Source organism: Bombina bombina, chromosome 3 (assembly GCF_027579735.1).
Source record: "Bombina bombina isolate aBomBom1 chromosome 3, aBomBom1.pri, whole genome shotgun sequence".
In the NCBI taxonomy this organism is placed as follows: Eukaryota; Metazoa; Chordata; class Amphibia; order Anura; family Bombinatoridae; genus Bombina; species Bombina bombina.
In genome coordinates, this window is record NC_069501.1 from 1,200,215,884 (window position 1) to 1,200,237,353 (window position 21,470).

The 21,470-nt window shown below is 39.2% G+C and overlaps 1 protein-coding gene across 1 annotated transcript in view; it reads right to left on the minus strand.

Annotated features, from left to right (window-relative positions):
• The window catches only part of TMEM135 (transmembrane protein 135), an 898,466-nt gene that overhangs the window by 709,306 nt on the left and 167,690 nt on the right, over positions 1-21,470 (minus strand). The window contains exon 3 of the mRNA XM_053708634.1: positions 18,738-18,830. Coding sequence (XP_053564609.1) covers positions 18,738-18,830 — 93 coding nt within the window. The remainder of the gene's footprint in view (positions 1-18,737; positions 18,831-21,470) is intronic.

A 21,470-nucleotide genomic window follows, 5' to 3' on the forward strand; every position in this document is an offset into this window, starting at 1 on the left:
TTATCCAAGATGGTGTCCCTTCAATTCCGATTGGCTAATAGAATTCTATCAGCCAATCAGAATTAAGGTAGAAAAAATCCGCCAATAGGATTGAATTTTAATCCTATTGGCTGATCCAATCAGTCAATAGGATTGAACTTCAATCCTACTGGCTGATCCAATCAGCCAATAGGATTGAGCTGGCATTCTATTGGCTGTGCCAATCAGCCAATAGAATACCAGTTCAATCCTATTGGCTGATTGGAACAGCCAATAGGATTGAACTGGTATTCTATTGGCTGATTGGAACAGCCAATAGGATTGAACTGGTATTCTATTGGCTGATCCAATCAGCCAATAGGATTGAAGTTCAATCCTATTGGCTGATTGGATCAGCCAGTAGGATTGAAGTTCAATCCTATTGGCTGATTGGAACAGCCAATAGGATTGAACTGGTATTCTATTGGCTGATCCAATCAGCCAATAGGATTGAATTTCAATCCTACTGGCTGATCCAATCAGCCAATAGGATTGAACTTCAATCCTATTGGCTGATTGGATTAGCCAATAGAATACCAGTTCAATCCTATTGGCTGTTCCAATCAGCCAATAGAATACCAGTTCAATCCTATTGGCTGTTCCAATCAGCCAATAGGATTGAACTGGTATTCTATTGGCTGATTGGAACAGCCAATAGGATTGAACTGGTATTCTATTGGCTGATTGGAACAGCCAATAGGATTGAACTGGTATTCTATTGGCTGATTGGAACAGCCAATAGGATTGAACTGGTATTCTATTGGCTGATCCAATCAGCCAATAGGATTGAGCTGGCATTCTATTGGCTGTTCCAATCAGCCAATAGAATACCAGTTCAATCCTATTGGCTGTTCCAATCAGCCAATAGAATACCAGTTCAATCCTATTGGCTGATTGCATCAGTCAATAGGATTTTTTCTACCTTAATTCCGATTGGCTGATAAAATTCTATCAGCCAATCGGAATTGAAGGGACGCCATCTAAAGGAACCTTCATTCTGTGTTTAGCCGTCGTTTGAAGAGGATGCTCCGCGACGGATCTTAACTTTTTACAGACTTTCATGTAATTTAGCATATGGATAACATGTCCCTTTAAATTTTATTTTAATACTACAACTTCTCTGACTAGTGACTACTATAAACAGTTGTGCAGAAACAAAAAGATGCATTTTTCACGGCTTTACAATTTATCATACAGTTTTCTAATCATCCTTAAAAGAGTTGTGAATTCCCTATTCTTTCCTATGAAGTTATACTTTATATATTTAATTTTCCTACTTGGCCACAGCCTTAATTGATATTTAACAAACTATATATGCAGCAAGCTCCTTGCATTTCTATTTATTTAATGCAAGTCACATACAAAAAACTGTCAAATCATTTTACTATATTTTATTTTATGTTATTAGTTACAGGACTTAAAGGGAGGAGTCATGGTGAGGGAGGAAGTAAGGAAGCAGGAAGGGAAGGAAGACAATGGTGAGGAAGAAGGATGGATATCTCTTTCTCTTATCAGTTTTAATTATATAGTCTATGACAATTTCTTTGGAACCCATTTGCAGTGTGTAGACATTGGCATTAAAGTCACAAACCTCTGCATGCCCATATTATAAATGATTACTTGCCCCTTGTGATGATAGCACTGCAGGCAAGTTTCTTTCTTATACATAAAAAAATAAAAACAAGAATTAATATTCTGTAAATGGTTGTACTAATCTATCTGTCTGTCTGTCTATCTATCTATCTATCTATCTATCTATCTATATTGCAATTCCCATTAGTCCATTGGTCTTGGCCGAGTAAACAAAATTAAAGTGGACAATTTGACTTCATTCTTATCTTTAACATTGACTGGACTTGTAATTTCTCCCACTGGATAGTAACTTTTTACCCCTGACTAGTAAACTAGTGTGTGTGTACTTTAATTTTCCTAATTAAAAAGAATTTAATTTATACTAACCAGTAATAATCATCCTATGCATGCCACAGATAGCCCATATTTCCAACAATTAGGAGTGTAAATTAACGTCTGCTGAGCTATTTGCAATAAATAACTTAGTATCAGTTACAGCTGGTGCATCCAGAGGCAAATGCAGTCGGACGTGGTAACTGGAGACAGATGTCTCTCTCAAGTGTCCAAACTAATTCTCAGTTCTCAATGAAAGATACACCCCAGGCTTGGGAAGAACATCTTTCTTGAAGATGGGAATTGCTGAGTGAACTGCTTGCTGCTATTTGAGACACCGCTCCCACATTACAGCAGACACCTGTTAAGTCATTACATTCTATCACTTATGACAGTCCCAGTGAATATTGCTGTAAGAGAGGTATTACTTTTTTTTTCTATTAACCCTTTTACAGCTTATTGAGTCTGCAATACATTATAACTTTTTTCCATGGACTATCACTTTGCAAAGGTCTCTATGAACTGTTAATTCTATAAAGATAAAATTATAAATAAATATATCATTATTTGTCAAAAACTTTATTAGTCTAGATAATGAGCTGAAAACTTGGCCAGCTAGTTGTGCACATGTGTGTTATAATTTATATTTAAAAATTGCAAAGGAACAGAAGTAATTTACCTTTCATATGATTTAACTCATTTATATCATGAAGTTAAATATTTAATTTAATTATATTAAATATTCATGTATTGACAGCATCAAACAGAAAATTCCCAGAGGGGAATCTGGGGGCTAACTGGGGCCAAAGCACAGTGTCCCTAAGGCTTAGGACAATCAAATTAATTCTAGCAAAGAGGTTAAACACATAGTTAAAGTCAGCTCCAGAGCCGCAATGCACTACTGGGAGCTAGCTGAGGACATATGGTGAGCAAATAAAAAAAGAGGCATGTGTGCATAGCAACCAATCACCCGCAATATAGCAGTGCCTTGTTACCCGGACCCTACATAGGTATGCTTTTTAACAACGGAAAGAAAAGGTGGAAGCAATACTACTTTTTCCTTTCTATATGTTATTTAGGGTGCTTTAGTTTATAATAAAAAAGCCATGAATACAGCTTCCTCCAATTGTTGCGTGCCCCACTGGCGTCCAGCTCGTGGGGCACGCAACTATTGGAGGAAGCCGGATTCGTCATTGATCTGCAAAATACTGAATGCGATGCGGGCACAGGATCGGCGGTCTGTTTGCCGTAACGAAATGGTAAGTATTTAAAAAAAAAATAATTATGTTTGTAAAGTTTAATGAATTAAAGTGCCCATGTTTTTAGAGTATTTTTAGATACTGGGCACTAATTCTAATAATTTACAATCAATTTAACTGTTGCCAAAATTATGGTTGGGTTGTTTACATTTACAAAAAAGGGTGCAAGCAACATTCTTAAAGGTGAAAAATGGCAAAAAGCGGAGCACGGGTAAAGTAAAAAACATAAATTATGCTTACCTGATAATTTCATTTCCATCTGTATGAGGAGAGTCCACGGCTTCATTCATTACTTGTGGGAATACAGAGCCTGGCCACCAGGAGGAGGCAAAGACACCCCAGCCAAAGGCTTAAATACCTCCCCCACTCCCCTCATCCCCCAGTCATTCTGCCGAGGGAACAAGGAACAGTAGGAGAAATATCAAGGTATAAATGGTGCCAGAAGACAAAAGAAATTTAGGTCCGCCCAACGGAAAACTGGACGGGAGCCGTAGACTCTCCTCATACAGATAGAAATGAAATTATCAGGTAAGCATAATTTATGTTTTCCATCTTAATACGAGGAGAGTCCACAGATTCATTCATTACTTGTGGTAAATAAATACCCAAGCTCTAGAGGACACTGAATGAAAATGGGAGGCTAAAAAAGAGGCGGACCCTAGTCTGAGGGCATCCCAGTCTGCAAAACCTTTCTCCCAAAAGCTGTTTCAGCAGAAGAAAAAACGTCAAATTTGTAAAACTTTAAAAAAGTATGTAGGTAGCCGCCTTACAAATCTGCTCCATAGAGGCCTCATTCTTGAAGGCCCAAGAAGAAGCCACAGCTCTAGTTGAGTGAGCCGTAATCCTCTGAGGAGGCTTATGTCCTACTGTCTCATAAGCCAAGCGAATCATGCTCCTCAGCCAAAAGGATAGGGAAGTGGAAGAAGCCTTCTGCCCCTTGCGCTTCCAAGAACAGACAACAAACAATGCTGAAGTCTGTCTGAAATCCTTCTTAGCCTGAAGATAAAATTTCAAAGCTCGAACCACACCCAAGTTATGAAGTAAACATTCCTTTGAAAAAGAAAGGGTTAGGACACAAGGAAGGAACTACAATCTCCTGATTAATGTTGCGATCAGACACAACCTTAGGGAGAAATCCCAACCCAGTATGAAGGACAGCCTTATCGGCATGAAAAACCAGGTAAGGAGGCTCACATTGCAAGGCCGCCAACTCAGAGACTCTGCGTGCCGAAGCAATAGCCAGTAGAAGAAGAACCTTCCAAAACAGTATCTTAATGTCAAAAGAATGCATAGGCTCAAACGGAGCCCTCTGCAAAACCCTAAGAACCAGATTCAAACTCCAAGGAGTAGCAGAATGTCTAAATACAGGCCTGATCCTGGATAGAACCTGAACAAAAGACTGTATATCAGGAAGCTCAGCGAGCTTCTTGTGAAACAACACAGATAGAGCCAAAATCTGTCCCTTTAAGGAACTAGCGGCAAGACCCTTCTCCAAACCGTCCTGGAGGAAGGAAATATTCTGGATACTCTGACCTTATGCCAGGAATATCCACGAGTCTCACACCAGAGTAAGTAGGTCCTCCACACCTTATGATAGATGCGTCGGGTGACCGGCTTCCTGGCTTGAATGAGAGTATCAATCACACTCTCAGAAAACCCTCTCCTGGCTAAGACTAAACATTCAATCTCCACGCAGTTAGCCTCAGAGAATCTAAATTTTGATGCACAAAGGGGCCCTGAACCAGCAGATCCCTGCAACAGGGCAACCTCCATGGAGGAGACAATGACATCCCCACCAGATCCGCAAACCACATCCTCCGCGGCTACGACGGAGCAATAAGAATAGGCCACTACTCGAGGTAGAAGTGGTAACTGAGGAACTATGTAGACTAGGTTGAATCCCCATGGCACTACTAAGGCATCTATTAGTTCTGCCTGGGGATCCCTGGACTGAGACCCGTATCTGTGTAGCTTGAAGTTGAGATCTATCTCTGGAGTCCCCCAAATCTCCGCAAACACTTCAGGGTGAAGAGACATTCCCCCGGATGAAACGTTTGTCTGCTGAGAAAATCCGCTTCCCAGTTGTCCACACCCGGGATGTGGATCGCTGACAGCGAGCAGTTGTGGATCTCCGCCCACTACAGAATCCGAGATACTTCCCTCATGGCTAGGGAGCTTCTCGTTCCCCCCCTGATGGTTGATGTAAGCCACCAAGGTAATGTTGTCCGACTGGAATCTGATGAACTGGGCTGAACCCAGGAGGAGCCAAGCCCTCAGAGCGTTGAAGATCGCTCGAAGTTCCAGGATGTTGATCGGAAAAAGTGACTCCTCCCGAGTCCACCTGCCCTGTGCCTTCCTGGCACTCCAAACAGCTCTCCATCCTGAGAGGCTCGCGTCTGTAGTCACAATCTCCCAGGATGGTCTCAGGAAGGATGTCTCCTGGGACAGCTGGTCTGGACAGAGCCACAAAGAGAGGAATTCCCTTGAACGGTTGTCTAGAGAGATCTGTTGGGATAGATCTAAGTTATCGCTGTTCCATTGCCTCAGCATGCACAACTGAAGAGGACGTAGATGGAACCTGGCGAATAGAATGACATCTATACTGGATACCATGAGCCTAATCACCTCCATACACCGGCCCCAGATGGCCTTGAAGAGGTCTGAAGAGCAAGACAGCTGGAGGCAGTTTTGCAACGTCTCTGGTCTGTCAGGAATATCTTCATGGATATGGAGTCTATTATCGTGCCCAGGAACTCCACTCTTGTACTGGGAACCAGAAAACTCTTTCCTGAGTTTATCTTCCATGCATGACATCGAAGTAGAAGTGGAAGAGCTCTCGAATGGTCGTCTGCCAGCCGGCAGGACGGAGCCTGAACCAGGATTTTGTCCAGATAAGGTGCTACTGCAATACTTCTGGATCTCGCCACCGTGAGCAAAGCTCCCAGAACCTTCTTAAAGACTCTTGGAGCAGTAGCCAGACCAAAGGGAAGAGCTACAAACTGGAAGTGCTGGTCCAGAAAAGTGAATCTTAGGAACTTTAAGTAATCCTTGTGTATTGGCACATGAAGGTAAGCGTCCTTCATGAACTGACCCTCTTGAACTAAGGGCAGAAAAGACCTTATCATCTCCATCTTGAACGATAGGACCGACAGAAACTTGTTTAAGCACTTTAGGTCTAGAATTGGGTGAAATGTGCCCTCCTTCTTTGGGACCACGAAAAGGTTTGAATAGTACCCTAGACCTCTTTCTGCTACAATTACTCCTAGAGAGGAGAGATACCTCACGCACTCTAGGAAGGCATCTCGTTTCTCTGGTCTTGACGATAGATTTGACAAGAAGAATTTGCCCTTGGGAGGGTGAGATTTGAAACCTATCCTGTAACCCTGGGCAGTAACCTCCAGAACCCAAGGATCCTGCACGTATCTCGTCCAAGCCTCCGTGAGATCCAGAGACGGATCGGGGGCCGCCCCTTCATGACGATTTTGTCTCAGCAGGCTTCTTGCTCTGCTTGGCTTTATTCCAAGACTGAGAAGGTTTTCAAGATCCCTTGGACTGCTCGGGCTTTGCGGCAGGCTGCTGTCGTTGGGACTTTTCCAAACAAAAGTGAAGAAAATTAGGACCCTTAGGTTTATTCTTATTATCCAGCAGCAGAAAGGCACCCTTGTCCCCCGTGACCGTGGATATGATAGAGTCCAGGCCTGGACCAAAAAGAACCTTTCCCTTAAACGGAAGGGAAAGTAATCTAGATTTGGATGTCATGTCAGCAGGCCACGACTTCAACCACAGGGCCCTCCGGGCCAGAACAGAGAAGCCTGATGTTTTGGCATTCAAGCGAATAATCTGCATATTTGCATCACAGATAAACGAATTAGCTACCCTCAGGGCCTTAATTCTTTCCTGTATCTCATCGAGGGGAGTCTCCACCTCAATCATCTCTGACAGAGAGTCACAACAATAGGTACTGGCTCCCGCCACCGCAGCAGGCTGAAATACGAACTCCGTGTGCTGAAACATCTTTCTTAACAGGGTCTCTAATTTCTTATCCATGGGTTCCTTAAACGCCGAACTATCCTCGAGTGGGATAGTGGTGCGCTTAGTGAGTGTGGAGATAGCTCCATCCACCTTAAGGACAGATCCCCACAATTACAGCTGAGAATCAGGAACCGGGAACAATTTCTTAAATGAAGAAGAAGGGGAGAAAGATGAACTAAGTCTCTCCCATTCATTCTTTATAATATTCCCTATCTTTACGGGAACCGGGAAAGTCTGGGGCACCACCCTGTCCTCATAGACTTTATCAAGTTTAGGAATAGAAGGTTCCTCCAGTAACTTTGGTTCCGGAACCTCTAGAGTAGCTAACACCTCTCTTAATAAAAAGCGTAAGTGCTCCATCCTAAACCTAAAGTCTGGTTCAACCGCAGCTGGAGGTTTAGAGGCCACAGATTCCGACCCAGAGAAACAGTCCTCCGAAGTATCGAAGTCCTCTGCATCAGCGGATAATCTAGTCTCAGATACATCCAATGGAGTAGATGACCTCTGTGAAGGATAGAAATGTTTAACCTTTCGCTTGCGCTTAGCAGTGTGAGGTAAAGCACTGAAGGCCGCAAACACCGCCGTTTGCTACTGATCAGCAAAATCTGGCGGCCACAGGGCCCCTCCCGCAGGAGGATTAGTAGTGCACTGGGAAGCTGCATGTGTAATCGGTGATGATTGTAGGGAACGCACCTCACGGGACAGAGACCCCTCAGAGGTGGACGGCTCAGTGGTACTAAACATCTTATTCTTTTTAGATATCACTATTTTATCAAGGCTGGAACATAGTTGAGCAGACGGATATACCGTAGCCTCCTCACAATAAACACAGGCATTAGATTTAGGCAGAAGGAGTACCCTCTAGCGCATCAGAGTCTTCCATAGCTTGCCACTTTAATATGGACTATAGAAAAAATAAATGGCACCTTTATACCCCAATGGCCGGGTCACTCACCACCTCCTATGACACAGACTCTCGTCTCCTGCAACGGACGGTCAGGAAAAGGAAGAGAATGAAGCCACACCCAGTCACATGGAGTGCCCCAAAAAGCGTGCCAAACTAAACAGGCTGCGCAGTAATCAAAACGAAGGAAGAACCTGACTGTTCACACATTGCCAGAGCCACATCTCAAATATGTTGCAGCAAAAAAACACAATAAAGTAATCATGTATAAATCCCCCCCCCCCCCCCCCGTTTAATAGTCACCTTCTGGAGATATTAACCCATATTAACCCTTGATTCTATACAGATAAAAGGAGTCACACTGTGACCCTGTCTTCTTGCGTTATCATTACAAGTATAAAAATTGAAACAATCTTACCAGAATCTATGCCGTGGAACAGGAACACGGCCTCTCAAGTTTGACAGTGTTGTAGCATCGCTCCTGACATGGACTTGAGTGATAGAAAGCAGGCAGTGAAACTCATGAACTCTGATTGCTTAAGGAGCTGTTAATACGAGTTTGGATGGTTTCGCAGAAAGACTCTCCCTGCAACTCCAGACCCTAACATTCGTCAATGCTCTCACTGAGAGGCTGACAAGACTACTTAAAACTCCAGTCCCATTCCGAAGAGTACTACCCTCCATAAGAGACTACTCCGAATCTTCCAACACTTCTCTGCCATCCACCTGTGACGAAAGGCAAAGAATGACTGGGGGATGAGGGGAGTGGGGGAGGTATTTAAGCCTTTGGCTGGGGTGTCTTTGCCTCCTTCTGGTGACCAGGTTTTGTATTCCCACAAGTAATGAATGAAGCCGTGGACTCTCCTCGTATTAAGATGGAAATAATATGTATTAAAGCATAGAAACCATAAACAAAAACAATAAAACTACATGCAGAAAAATAAGGGGTCAGACGTGTTTGGGCTGACCCCTTTATCTGCGACCTGTATTCACTATGCTCTAATGCATGTATATACCCTTAAGCTGAATCCGATTGCCCACAAATAGATCATCCCATTTAACGTTTTCATTACCTGTATATTGATTGACTTATAAACATAGATCTTATGTGATATATAGAGAAACGAAAAAGATAGAGAGGAAAAGGAAGAAGACAAAAAAAACACTAATAGGCAACAGTATATATTATATATTAAATAATCTAATATCTTATTATACTAAATTTTATACTAGATAAATATCTTTTGTCAATATTAGGTTTTATTTATTTAGATATAAATATCAATACCTTACAAAACCCATTTTGGGTCAAACTTCTCCCTTAATTATGTCTGCTTCCCTGTGGAGTTCATATCCTTAAGGTGAAAATCCAGAAAGCTTCTCGCCTGGAGAGAAGGGCATCATGTCCCCACCTCTTATGGGTTGCTTTATTTGGTCTGTCACCATTCATCTAAACTCCTCAGTAGGCAACCATGTTTTTCTATAAAGTTTGCTGCCAGGGTTGAACATGGGTTGATGGTGGAAACTTCATTAAGATATTCCCTAAACCTCACCCTAACCTCTCTTGTGGTCATACCCACATACTATAGGTTACAGTCCTGGCAGTTTACCAAATAGATAACATAGCTAGACCTATAGTTGGTACAGTAGTCCCAATCATAAATGTTTTAAAGGGACACTCAATCAAAATTAAACTTTCATGATTCAGAAAGAGCAGGCAATTTTAAACAACTTTCTAATTTACTTCCATTAACAAAATGTGCAGTCTTTTTTTTTTTAAACTTTTTGAGTCACCAGCTCCTACTGAGCATTTGCAAGAATAAGTGTGTATGCATTTGTGAATGGCTGATTGCTGTCACATGGTACGTGTATGCATTTGTGATTGGCTGATGGCTGTCACATGGTACAGGGGGAGTGGAAAAAGACATAACTTTTAAAATTGTCAGAAAAAAAATCTACTACTCATTTGAAGTTCAGACTAAGTGCTATTGCATTGTCTTGTTATCTTGCATTTGTTGATTATGCACATCTACAGTGTTGACTGGTCCTTTAAGTTAATTTAGATTGAAACTGCTTGGCCACTAAGGCAAAACCACACGCTTTGCAGTTTGGCTTGCCACATTTATAGTGGCCTTTACATGATAGCCAATTGCTTTGTAACTTAGTGTAGCGGATCATGCTTGGGGATAAGCAGATCCCAATAGTTTTGTTGCGTCTTGAGACGAAACGACAACCTCTTGACAACCTCTTGATTACTGGGTTTAACAAATCTTGTATTTGTGGAAACCAATGTTCCGATCAGCCAATAGAATGCGAGCTCAATCTGATTGGCTGATTGGATCAGCCAATCGGATTGATCTTGATTCTGATTGGCTGATTCCATCAGCCAATCAGAATATTCCTACCTTAATTCCGATTGGCTGATAGAATCCTATCAGCCAATCGGAATTCGAGGGACGCCATCTTGGATGACGTCCCTTAAAGGAACCGTCATTCTTCAGTTGGACGTCGCCGGATGAAGATGGGTCCGCGGTGGAGGTCTTCAGGATGGAGCCGGTCCTCATCGGATGAAGATAGAAGATGCCGCTTGGAAGATGATGGTTGCCGGTCCGGATCTACTCTTCTTCCCGGATAGGATGAAGACTTTGGAGCCTCTTCTGGACCTCTTCAGCCACCGGATGATGGATCGCCAGCCCCCGCTTGGGTTGGATGAAGATTTTGGAGCCAGGACGGATCGGTGATACCTGGTGAGGTGAAGACAAGGTAGGATGATCTTCAGGGGCTTAGTGTTAGGTTTATTTAAGGGGGGTTTGGGTTAGATTATGGGTATGTGGGTGGTGGGTTGTAATGTTGGGGGGGGTATTGTATGTTTATTTTACAGGCAAAAGAGCTGAACTTCTTGGGGCATGCCCCGCAAAGGGCCCTGTTCTGGGCTGGTAAGGTAAAAGAGCTTTGAACTTTAGTAATTTAGAATAGGGTAGGGCATTTTTTATTTTGGGGGTCTTTGTTATTTTATTAGGGGGCTTAGAGTAGGTGTAATTAGTTTAAAATTGTTGTAATATTTTTCTTATGTTTGTAAATATTTTTTTATTTTTTGTAACTTAGTTCTTTTTTATTTTTTGTACTTTAGTTAGTTTATTTCATTGTAGTTATTTGTACATATTGTATTTAATTAATTTATTGATAGTGTAGTATTAGGTTTAATTGTAGGTAATTGTAGGTATTTTATTTAATTAATTTAATGATAGTATAGTGTTAGGTTTAATTGTAACTTGGGTTAGGATTTATTTTACAGGTAATTTTGTAATTATTTTAACTAGGTAACTATTAAATAGTTATTAACTATTTAATAGCTATTGTACCTGGTTAAAATAAATACAAAGTTGCCTGTAAAATAAATATTAATCCTAAAATAGCTACAATGTAATTATAATTTATATTGTAGCTATATTAGGATTTATTTTACAGGTAAGTATTTAGCTTTAAATAGGAATAATTTATTTAATAAGAGTTAATTAATTTTGTTAGATTAAAATTATATTTAATTTAGGGGGGTGTTAGTGTTAGGGTTAGACTTAGCTTTAGGGGTTAATACATTTATTAGAATAGCGGTGAGCTCCGGTCGGCAGATTAGGGGTTAATAATTGAAGTTAGCTGTCGGCGATGTTAGGGAGGGCAGATTAGGGGTTAATACTATTTATTATAGGGTTAGTGAGGCGGATTAGGGGTTAATAACTTTATTATAGTAGCGGTGCGGTCCGCTCGGCAGATTAGGGGTTAATAAGTGTAGGCAGGTGGGGGCGACGTTGTGGGCGGCAGATTAGGGGTTAATAAATTTAATATAGGGGTCGGCGGTGTTAGGGGCAGCAGATTAGGGGTAGATAGCTATAATGTAGGTTGCGGCGGTTTACGGAGCAGCAGATTAGGGGTTAATAATAATATGCAGGGGTCAGCGATAGCGGGGGCAGCAGATTAGAGGTTAATAAGTGTAAGGTTAGGGGTGTTTAGACTCGGGGTACATGTTAGGGTGTTAGGTGCAGACGTAGGAAGTGTTTCCCCATAGCAAACAATGGGGCTGCGTTAGGAGCTGAACGCTGCTTTTTTGCAGGTGTTAGGTTTTTTTTCAGCTCAAACAGCCCCATTGTTTCCTATGGGGGAATCGTGCACGAGCACGTTTTTGAGGCTGGCCGCGTCCGTAAGCAACTCTGGTATCGAGAGTTGCAGTTGCGTTAAAAATGCTCTACGCTTCTTTTTTGGAGCCTAACGCAGCCATTCTGTGGACTCTCAATACCAGAGTTATTTTAAAGGTGCGGCCAGAAAAAAGCCAGCGTTAGCTACGCGGGTCGTTACCGACAAAACTCTAAATCTAGCCGTAAGAGAACAAAGCAAAATTGTTGATAAAAGTAAATTGGAAAGTTGTTTAAAATGGTCTTGACTGTCCCTTTAATGTATAAAATTATATTTAGGATGGGGTACAGTGTATTGTTACAAACTTATAAAAATAAGTGTGCTAAGGTGAAAGTACTTAACAGATAAAGCCAATACAAAGATATACCTAATGCGATAAATGTAAAAGGTGTACATATAGTGTGAAATCAGTGTGCCAACAGGCTATAGTGTGATCAGGATCGTGAAAATGAGAGCGGCGCTACAGCGGAGAGTTTGAATGCAATATGCAAATGTTACCTGTGCAAAAAGTGAGCATGGATTGGCCATACGTTTGTAACCAAAAAGTGAGCATGGATTGGCCATACATATGTAACCAATAAAAAAGGGTTAATAAAATACAAATGTTACCAGTGCAAGAATATTACAACAAAAGGCTTACATGTACTATATAAATGTACTATATAAATGTTACCAGTGCACAAATGTTAAAATGTGCATGGAAAGGCCAAACAAATGTAGCCAATAAAAGACTGTACATAAAATACAAATTTAATCCAAATAAAAAAGTTTAAAAAAACAACATACATTACAATTTATACATGTGAAGAAAAAGGACAATGATATACGGTCTGAGCTCAGATATATATAATAGACCAAAGGAGACCCTGAGGTCTTATTGAAGGCCAATATTGATATAAGGAGGAAATGTCCCAGAAGGAAACAAAGTCCCAAAAAAAGAGTCCCAAATAAAAAAGTGTCCAGTGATGAGCGAATCCAGTAGTAAAGAAAAGATAAGGAGTGCTTTGGGTCCGGAGCTTGCCAAGAACACCTGAAAGTACCTGTAAAAAAGAAAAACAAACAGATGCACAAAAACTAAAGAGCTAACGGAACTAAATAGGAAATGTGCTCACCATGTATATACAGAAACTCGGGCTGGTATGTCACAGGATTAAAAAGTCAGACTTTTTTGGGGGACTTTTTGTTTTCTTCTGGGACATTTCCTCCTTATATCAACATTGGCCTCCAATAAGACCTCAGAGTCTCCTTTGGTCTATTATATATATCTGAGCTCAGACCGTATATCATTCTCTTTTTTCTTCATATGTATATCTTGTAATGTATATTGGTTTTTAAACGTTTTTATTTTGATTAAATCTGTATTTTATGTACACTCTACGCTGTAGCGCCGCTCTCATTTTCACGATCCTGATCACACTATAGCCTGTTGGCACACTGATTTCACACTATATGTACACCTTTACATATCGCATTAGGTATATCTTTGTATTGGCTTTATCTGTTTAGTACTTTCTCCTTAGCACACTTGAAGGGACAGTCTACACCAGAATATTTATTGTTTTAAAAGATAGATAATCCATTTATTACCTATTCCCTAATTTTGCATAACCAACACAGTTATAATATATATTATAGTTATATTAATACACTTTTTACCTCTGTGATTATCTTATATCAAAGCCTCTACAAACTGCCCCTTATTTCAATTCTTTTGACAGAATTGCATCTTAGCCAATCAGTGCATGCTCCTAGGAACTCCACGTGCGTGAGCACAGTGTTATCTATATGAAACACATGAACTAACACCCTCTAGTGGTGAAAAACTGTAAAAATGCCCTGAGCTAAGAGGCGGCCTTCAAGGGCATTGAAATTAGCATATGAACCTCCTAGATTTAGCTTTTAACTAAGAATACCAAGAGTACAAAGCAAAATTGGTGATAGAAGTAAACTGGAGAATTGTTTAAAATGACATGCCCTATCTGAATAATGAAAGTTTGTTTTGGACTAGACTGTCCCTTAAAGTCTCCGTTGTATGGCGCTCCTATACACTCCCCCTCTCTGCTCTTCTCTTAGTATGATCCTGTTAAATGATCGTTACTTTTTAGTGAGCTTGTGTGCTCTCTTATTTGGCGCTGACTACCACTCTTTTTTTTTTATTATTCCTTCCTTTTCAGTTCTTAACAAATAATCTCCCATCAAAACTGGCAAGTTACTTTTAATGATTTTAACAACGTTCTCTTATTGTCTACTGTATCGAGTGCTAAAAATTATTCTGTCATCCCTTTTTTTTAATTTTTTCTGAGATGTGTGTTATTTTTTAATAGAATTGATCTATCTAAATTTCTACTATTTGTATTTCCCCTTAGAGGCAACATACCTTAAAGGGCCATTCTAGTGTAAACATAACATTTTGTAAGAGCAATTTGTTTACAAAAAGATCCCTCATACTGCAAATGAGAAGCAGGCATACATATATATGCTATACCACTGACAGTATCTTCATCTGAAGTCTAAATTAAAGTGAAGGTAAAGTTACCTTGACGCTGGTCCACAATCCAATTCTTTGATAGAAATAAATAGGAGTTTCATTGATGATTTTTTAAAATATTTATTATACATCCAGTAATCTTGGTTTTAATTCCCCTTTTTCAGCTCCGCAAAATCAACCCGTTTTTTTTTATTCTTTTTTATCTCCTGATCACGTTTTTCTATCAGCCAGTTGAAAATCTGGCCGTTAGGCGGCCGTGACCCCACGTCATCCGCCTACTTGATGCTGTGCTCATGCGCTAAAATGTCTTCATCTCTAAGTAGAAGCGCATTCCCGTTTGTTCCCTGTGTTTCGACTACTATCGCATGCGCATTTGTGATTGCTATGTCAATTTGCGCATGCGCATTTAGAATGTTCACGCTTCTGATATTACGTATAGAGCGGGTGGGACCGCTCTATACGTCACAGCACCAATTATACAGAAATAGAGGTTGGGAGGAGATATCTTTGAAACGGTAGGGAAATATATAGATTGAAATACAAGAAAAATAAAAATATATTTGTAAAATAAAGTTAGCGATTAGCTTATTCTATGGTGACATAATTAATTGATATATTCGAATTTAATAAACTTTACCTTCACTTTAATGTTCCGTGAGTGAAATACTTCCATTCTACTAGCATTTTAATTATTTTTACACTAGAATGACCCTTTAAAGCAGGGGTGGGCAGACTTTTGTAAGGCAAGGGCTACCTCTAATTTTATTCCAAGTGACGTGGTCACCTAACTAAAAAAAACACCAGTCTTGATAATAATAATTACAATAATGTATTTATTCAAAAACCACAACAAATAGTCCAGCACACACTGTATTTTTGCTACAAATAGGCCCTGCTGACTGAAAATTGTATTTTTGCAACAAATAATACAGCTTTAAAAATCAGCCGCGCTCTTTAATAAATACAGCCGTGCTCTGTCTTTACTTACTGCGAGAGCTCTCTCTTTACGTCACGCTGGGACCATCAAGCAACCTTATCTGTGTACTGTGCCTGCGTATGATAAGTAGTCTCACAATCAAGATAGCTCGAGATTCATTCTACAAAGTAATTTTATTGGCTGGACACCATGTCAGGTTGATTAGGGGGCAGGTCCTATAACCAAAGCTGGGACAGCAAGTTCAGCTACAGCCGCGTCGCGCATGCTGAAGTACAGTGCCCATACTGCCGTCATAGACTCAGAGTAGCCGATTTCAAAAGTCTGCATAAGAGAAAGATTTCTTACACACCTACGGTGGCGAGGCTCTTCACTCAGAATCTAGATTCTATCTAGGATTCTAGATTCTGAGTGAAGAGCCTCGCCGCTGTAGATGTGTGAGAAATCTTTCTCTTATTATGCAGACTTTTGAAAACGTACAGGCGGTCACCTCAAAATTAATTTGCGGTCCACTGGTAGACCGCAATCACCGTCTTGCCCACCCCTGCTTTAAAGGGATAGAAAAGTCAGAAATTAAATTGCATAGGTACATTTCAATGAGAAATAGAAGAATTTTTTAAATAAACTTTAATTGTTAGCAAAAATGCTTCTAGTAAACATTATTGCTGTTTTTTTGCGGCATACACACATATCCTGTGAGGGCCTGTGCACCTGTATTCAAACACCACACCTACCTCTGAGAGGCGGCTGTGTTGTGTATTGATTCTGAAGACATAATTTGTGTCATACAAGCCACTAATGACTCTCTGAGCAGGCATGGTGTTTGAATACTGGTGCACGGCCCTCACAGGCTATGTGCGTATGCCGCCGGAAACAGTGATAACTTTTACTAGAAGCAAAAATGCTTCTATTTCACATTGAAATGCACACATGCACATTTCTATCCATTTAATGCAGCAATTGAAGCGTTTTGTTTCAGAAGTGAAAAAACCACTATACCCCATAAAAACTATCCTTTTCTTCTGAGGTGATTTTCCTGTTTATTCCCTCAGATAAACTAACGTATGCTTTATTTTGCTTGTTAGGTTAGCAGTACACTTTCCCCTATACACAGATAACTAATCTTGTGTCTGAACTTACACAATGACAAGGATTTTACAAACTGGAAGCTGACAATGAAGTAAACTGTACTAAAACACATTTGCAGGGATTAAACACATAAGGGGAGATTCTAGTTATCAACCTTATAATTATAAGCAAACAACAGTACAACAATAAAATGCTAGAAATTAGAAAATTTGCATTTCTTCATTTTTATGTCCCTCAAAATACCTCTTGCTTTCTGTTAGGGTTTGTGGAACTGTTCTTGTTGCACACACCCTTAGAGGCCAGAAAGCAAATGCTCTAACCTGCAAATGCTGCAAATCAAATAGCTGCTTCATGTAGTTTACAGCACTTTGAAAACCTAGGTTACCTAGGTTGCTTTTTGGCTTCTCTAGAGAGGACAAAGAACAATTTATACACAAAATTAGGAGATGTTTAATGTCCCTTTAATCTACCTGCAAATATCCCTTAAACACACACATGCATTTCCCCTCAGTTTCTATATACTGTACCTACTTTCATGTAAAGATATTTAGCCTGTTTGAAGAGAATATTGTCACATAAAGTACTTTTCAAAGCAACTTTGTGTTATAAATTGCTTTAAAAAAAATTGTATCTATCATTTTAACACAGACATGGGCGCATTTTACATCTCAACGAGAATAGAACATGGAAGTCAAAATGAAAGTATCATGATTCAAATACAGTGCGCAATATTGCAGAGGAGGAGAATGTGCCTTAAGCAGTGTTATAGCAATCAAGACACGTTCATGCTCATGAGTCTACCTAGGTATGCTCTCATGAAAAGCAGCTAAGGATACCAAAAGAAAAAAAAAAATTAAATGTAACAACAAAAGTGATTTTGAAAGTTTCTTTTTTACTTTTGTAATGTAAATGTTTCAAAGTTACTCAGAAAAACTGGCAGCATATTTCATTCTAGAATACTACTATAATTTCTGATATTTTAGATACATAACAAAAAACAACATTTAAAGGGACATGATACCCAAATTTTGAAGCACTTGAAGGTGATGCAGCATAACTGTAAAAACCTGACTAGAAAATATCACCTGAACATCTCTATGTAAAAAAGATATTTTACCACAACATTTTCACACCCACTGTAGAGAGACTTTAAGCAGCTAATCAGGATGCTAGTCCCGAGACTTGCAAGGGAGTATGCATCTGGCATTTTCAGGAACAGTCCTGTCATTTTCCTATTCAATTTAAGGAAGTTTACTGTGAAAACTTATGAGATAACAGCACAGCAAAGCAGGACCTCAGCACTGCTGATTGGCTTTTGTTGTTTTATTTTTGATTTTTTTCAACTTGCAGCTGAAGTATAACTATTCACAGAGCACTTACTCGGGTGAGCTGAAGAAATGTTGAGATAAAGGGGCCTATTTAAGAAAGTGCGAGTGGACATGATCCGATATCATACGCTCTCGGCCGCTAGCAGGGGGTGTCAATCAACCTGATCGTATTGGATTGGGTTGATTTCTGGCGATGTCTGTCCGCCGCCTCAGAGCAGGCAGACAGGTTATGGAGCAGCGGGCTCGCCAGAAACACGGGGCATTAAGCTCCATGCGGAGCTTGATAAATAGGCCCCAAAATATCTTCCCTTTTTACCTAGAGATGTTCAGGTGATATTTTCATGTCAGCGTTTTACATTTATGCTGCATCACTTTCAAGTGATTTAGCATATGAGTATTTTTACGTCCCTTTAATGCTTCATTTGCTTGGCTTCTCTGGGTTATATAGTGATGTTATTCCACATCTCAGTTACAGTAAGACTACCAGAATGATGCTATAACATTGACTGAATTTAGACACCTCCATTTATTTGGTCAAAAAAAAAAAAAAAAGAAGAAGAACGAGGTCTTCAGTCAGTAATAAAACAGTTACCTGCTTTTTCTTTCAATCAGGATTGCAATGTATGAAGCAGGCAAAGCAGCACCAAAACCAGGTGTCCAAAAGTAGAATTTTCCAAGTATCTTCCTAAAAAGGAAAAGAATAAAAAATTAAATATAATTCTCAACATATTTGTTATTAACTGTTGTTTTTTTCTTGATACAAAGCCCAGAAAGTCAAGTAATACATATGGAAAAGGTACCAAACTGTATCATTTTTCCTTGTAAGGGATCATTAACAACAAAAGGGTTAATACTATACGGATTAACACAGATTCTGTATGAGCTGACTCGGATCCAGGTAATGTATGAAGTAACAATGAGTCTTTGTCTGAATAGACATCTGTAAACTTGTTTCCTTACCTCTTGGACCCAGGACAATCTTGGTGTAATTCAATTTTACAAGTTTTCGGCTGTACAACTACTTGTCAGCAAACAAAAGGAACTGTGTACCGGCTTCCTTGATTGCACAGAGGAAATAATGACAATCTTTAAAGATAATTCAACATCTTGAAATTTTAATAAAAACTATTTAATTATAAGCAGTAAAACAACTTTGCAGTACACTTCACAGTGTTTTATTTCTTCCTCTTTTCCTGTAAAATTGTGAAGATTCCAATTCCTGTTAAAAGTGAAAGTGAAGACTCCAGACTTAAAGTGATGGTAAGCTTTCCCCTTTGTCTAATCTGATCCGGAATGGAAACAATATTTTTGATGGAATTTAATTAATCAGTTGTAATGAAGATGCACTATAACTTACTTTTTAATTGAGCTGTGCCATTCTAATACCCCGCGGTGCGGTAACCCACTTCCAAAGTAATTTTTTCTTGTGAGCTAATAGTCTGAACTGTTCTCCAATCGGGGCTTTAGCCTTACGGCACTTTTGTTATTGCTAGAGCACCGATTGGTGAACAGTTCAAACCATTAGCTCACAAACAGTTCTGAAATGGGCGGGGTAAGTAACAGTGCACCTTTATTAGAAGTGATCAATGAAAGTCCATCTAAAATGTTGTTTTCATTTCAGATCTAATTATAAAAGTGGAAAGTTTACCTTTACTGCTATATTACACACACACTCACTGTTTCCACACTCTAGTGATTCATTTACAACTCTTCCTAATTAGCCTAAGCAGAAACCTTGGCTACAACATGGGGTTGCTCATTTCTTTAAAGGGACATTAAAATGTATTGACATTTTCGGTATGGGTGGGTATACCACAGACAAAAACAGGTATTTAAAATACCAATAAAAGGTAAAGGATTTTTAAACCAATTTTAAACACTCCAGTAGATAAAATGGATCATTTGGAACTAATTAAAGGTGAGGCAATTTTACAGCACATTTTTCCTTTACAGAAAGACAGAAATAGTTTCACAACCACTGCACAATCCCAGAAGGCAACAGTAACTAGGTACCAGAAGGTAGTCATAGGAAATAACAGCCATGAAAAAACAAATTGAGAGGAGTCTGGTGACAACATGAGGTAGAGGAAGTTAATATACATATATATATATATATATATATATATATACACACACATTTATATATATATATATATATATATATATATATATATATATATATATATATATATATACATACATACACAGGAGTGTTTCATGAGGAAAATCTCATGGCTGAGAATTAAAACGAAAAGGAACTCTGCAGCACTAGTTAATGTTTTGTTTGCTTGATTATGTTTAAAAAATAATTATTTTATTCCAAAAGCACAATTCATTATTTTATTCTTAATGAAACCAAACAGGAATAAAAATATCATGCAAATTAAAATTTGCCTTTAATCAGTTCACTATAAAATAGCAAATTACCGACACTTTGTTTCTGAAGGAGCAGTCTAATATTTTTTTTAAAAAAAACAACAACACAAACAAAAAACAACCTTACTGATAAAAATACAGAATATGTCTTGATGGTGAATTGATTTCGTGCTTGGGGAGTTATAACGTCTATGCTAATGTCACTTTACTCATATATCAATTCACCCTTTAATATAATTAATGTACCATTTAAGGGACATTGTGCACTAGAATTTTCTTTGCATAAATGTGTTGTAGATGACCCATTTATATTGCCTATCTGGCAGCGTTTATAGTTTTGCTTATTTTTTAATAACATTGTGCTGATTTTCACACTTCTAACTAAGCCCCAAAGTATCAGATGGAAAATTCCTGCTTGTTCCTGTTTGACTACTCTGTTTTTTCATATGCAGGGGGGGGGGGAGTCTCAGTTTTATTGCTTTCCCAGCCCCTTCACTGGGTGTCCCAGCCTAACCCCATCAACTATGCTAAAGAGGGAGCTTCTAAGTATGTTTTTTAAAGGTTTTATACTAAATTTTTAGCTCAGTATCTGTGCATATTCTTTATTAAAGTAATGTCTATTACATGGCATACTGGCTTTTACAATCATTTGTGCCATGATTGCACAAGCAGTATGTAAATAATTTAAGTGAGAAACCCAAAGTTTGTGAAAAATTAAAAAATCAAATTATATGTTCGCATTTGGCAGTGAAATGGTGGCATGAAATATACCAAAATGGTCGTGGATCAATACCTTAGGTTACCTTGGATTGGGTTAATATATAGTTTGACAGGTAAAAAAAAAACAAGGATCTATTCCTGTTTAAATTGAGTGATAGCAAATGTGCTAAAAATTATCCGGTATTTTGGGCAAGTTCTTCTCTAAAATAGAGAACAAAGCACATTTGAA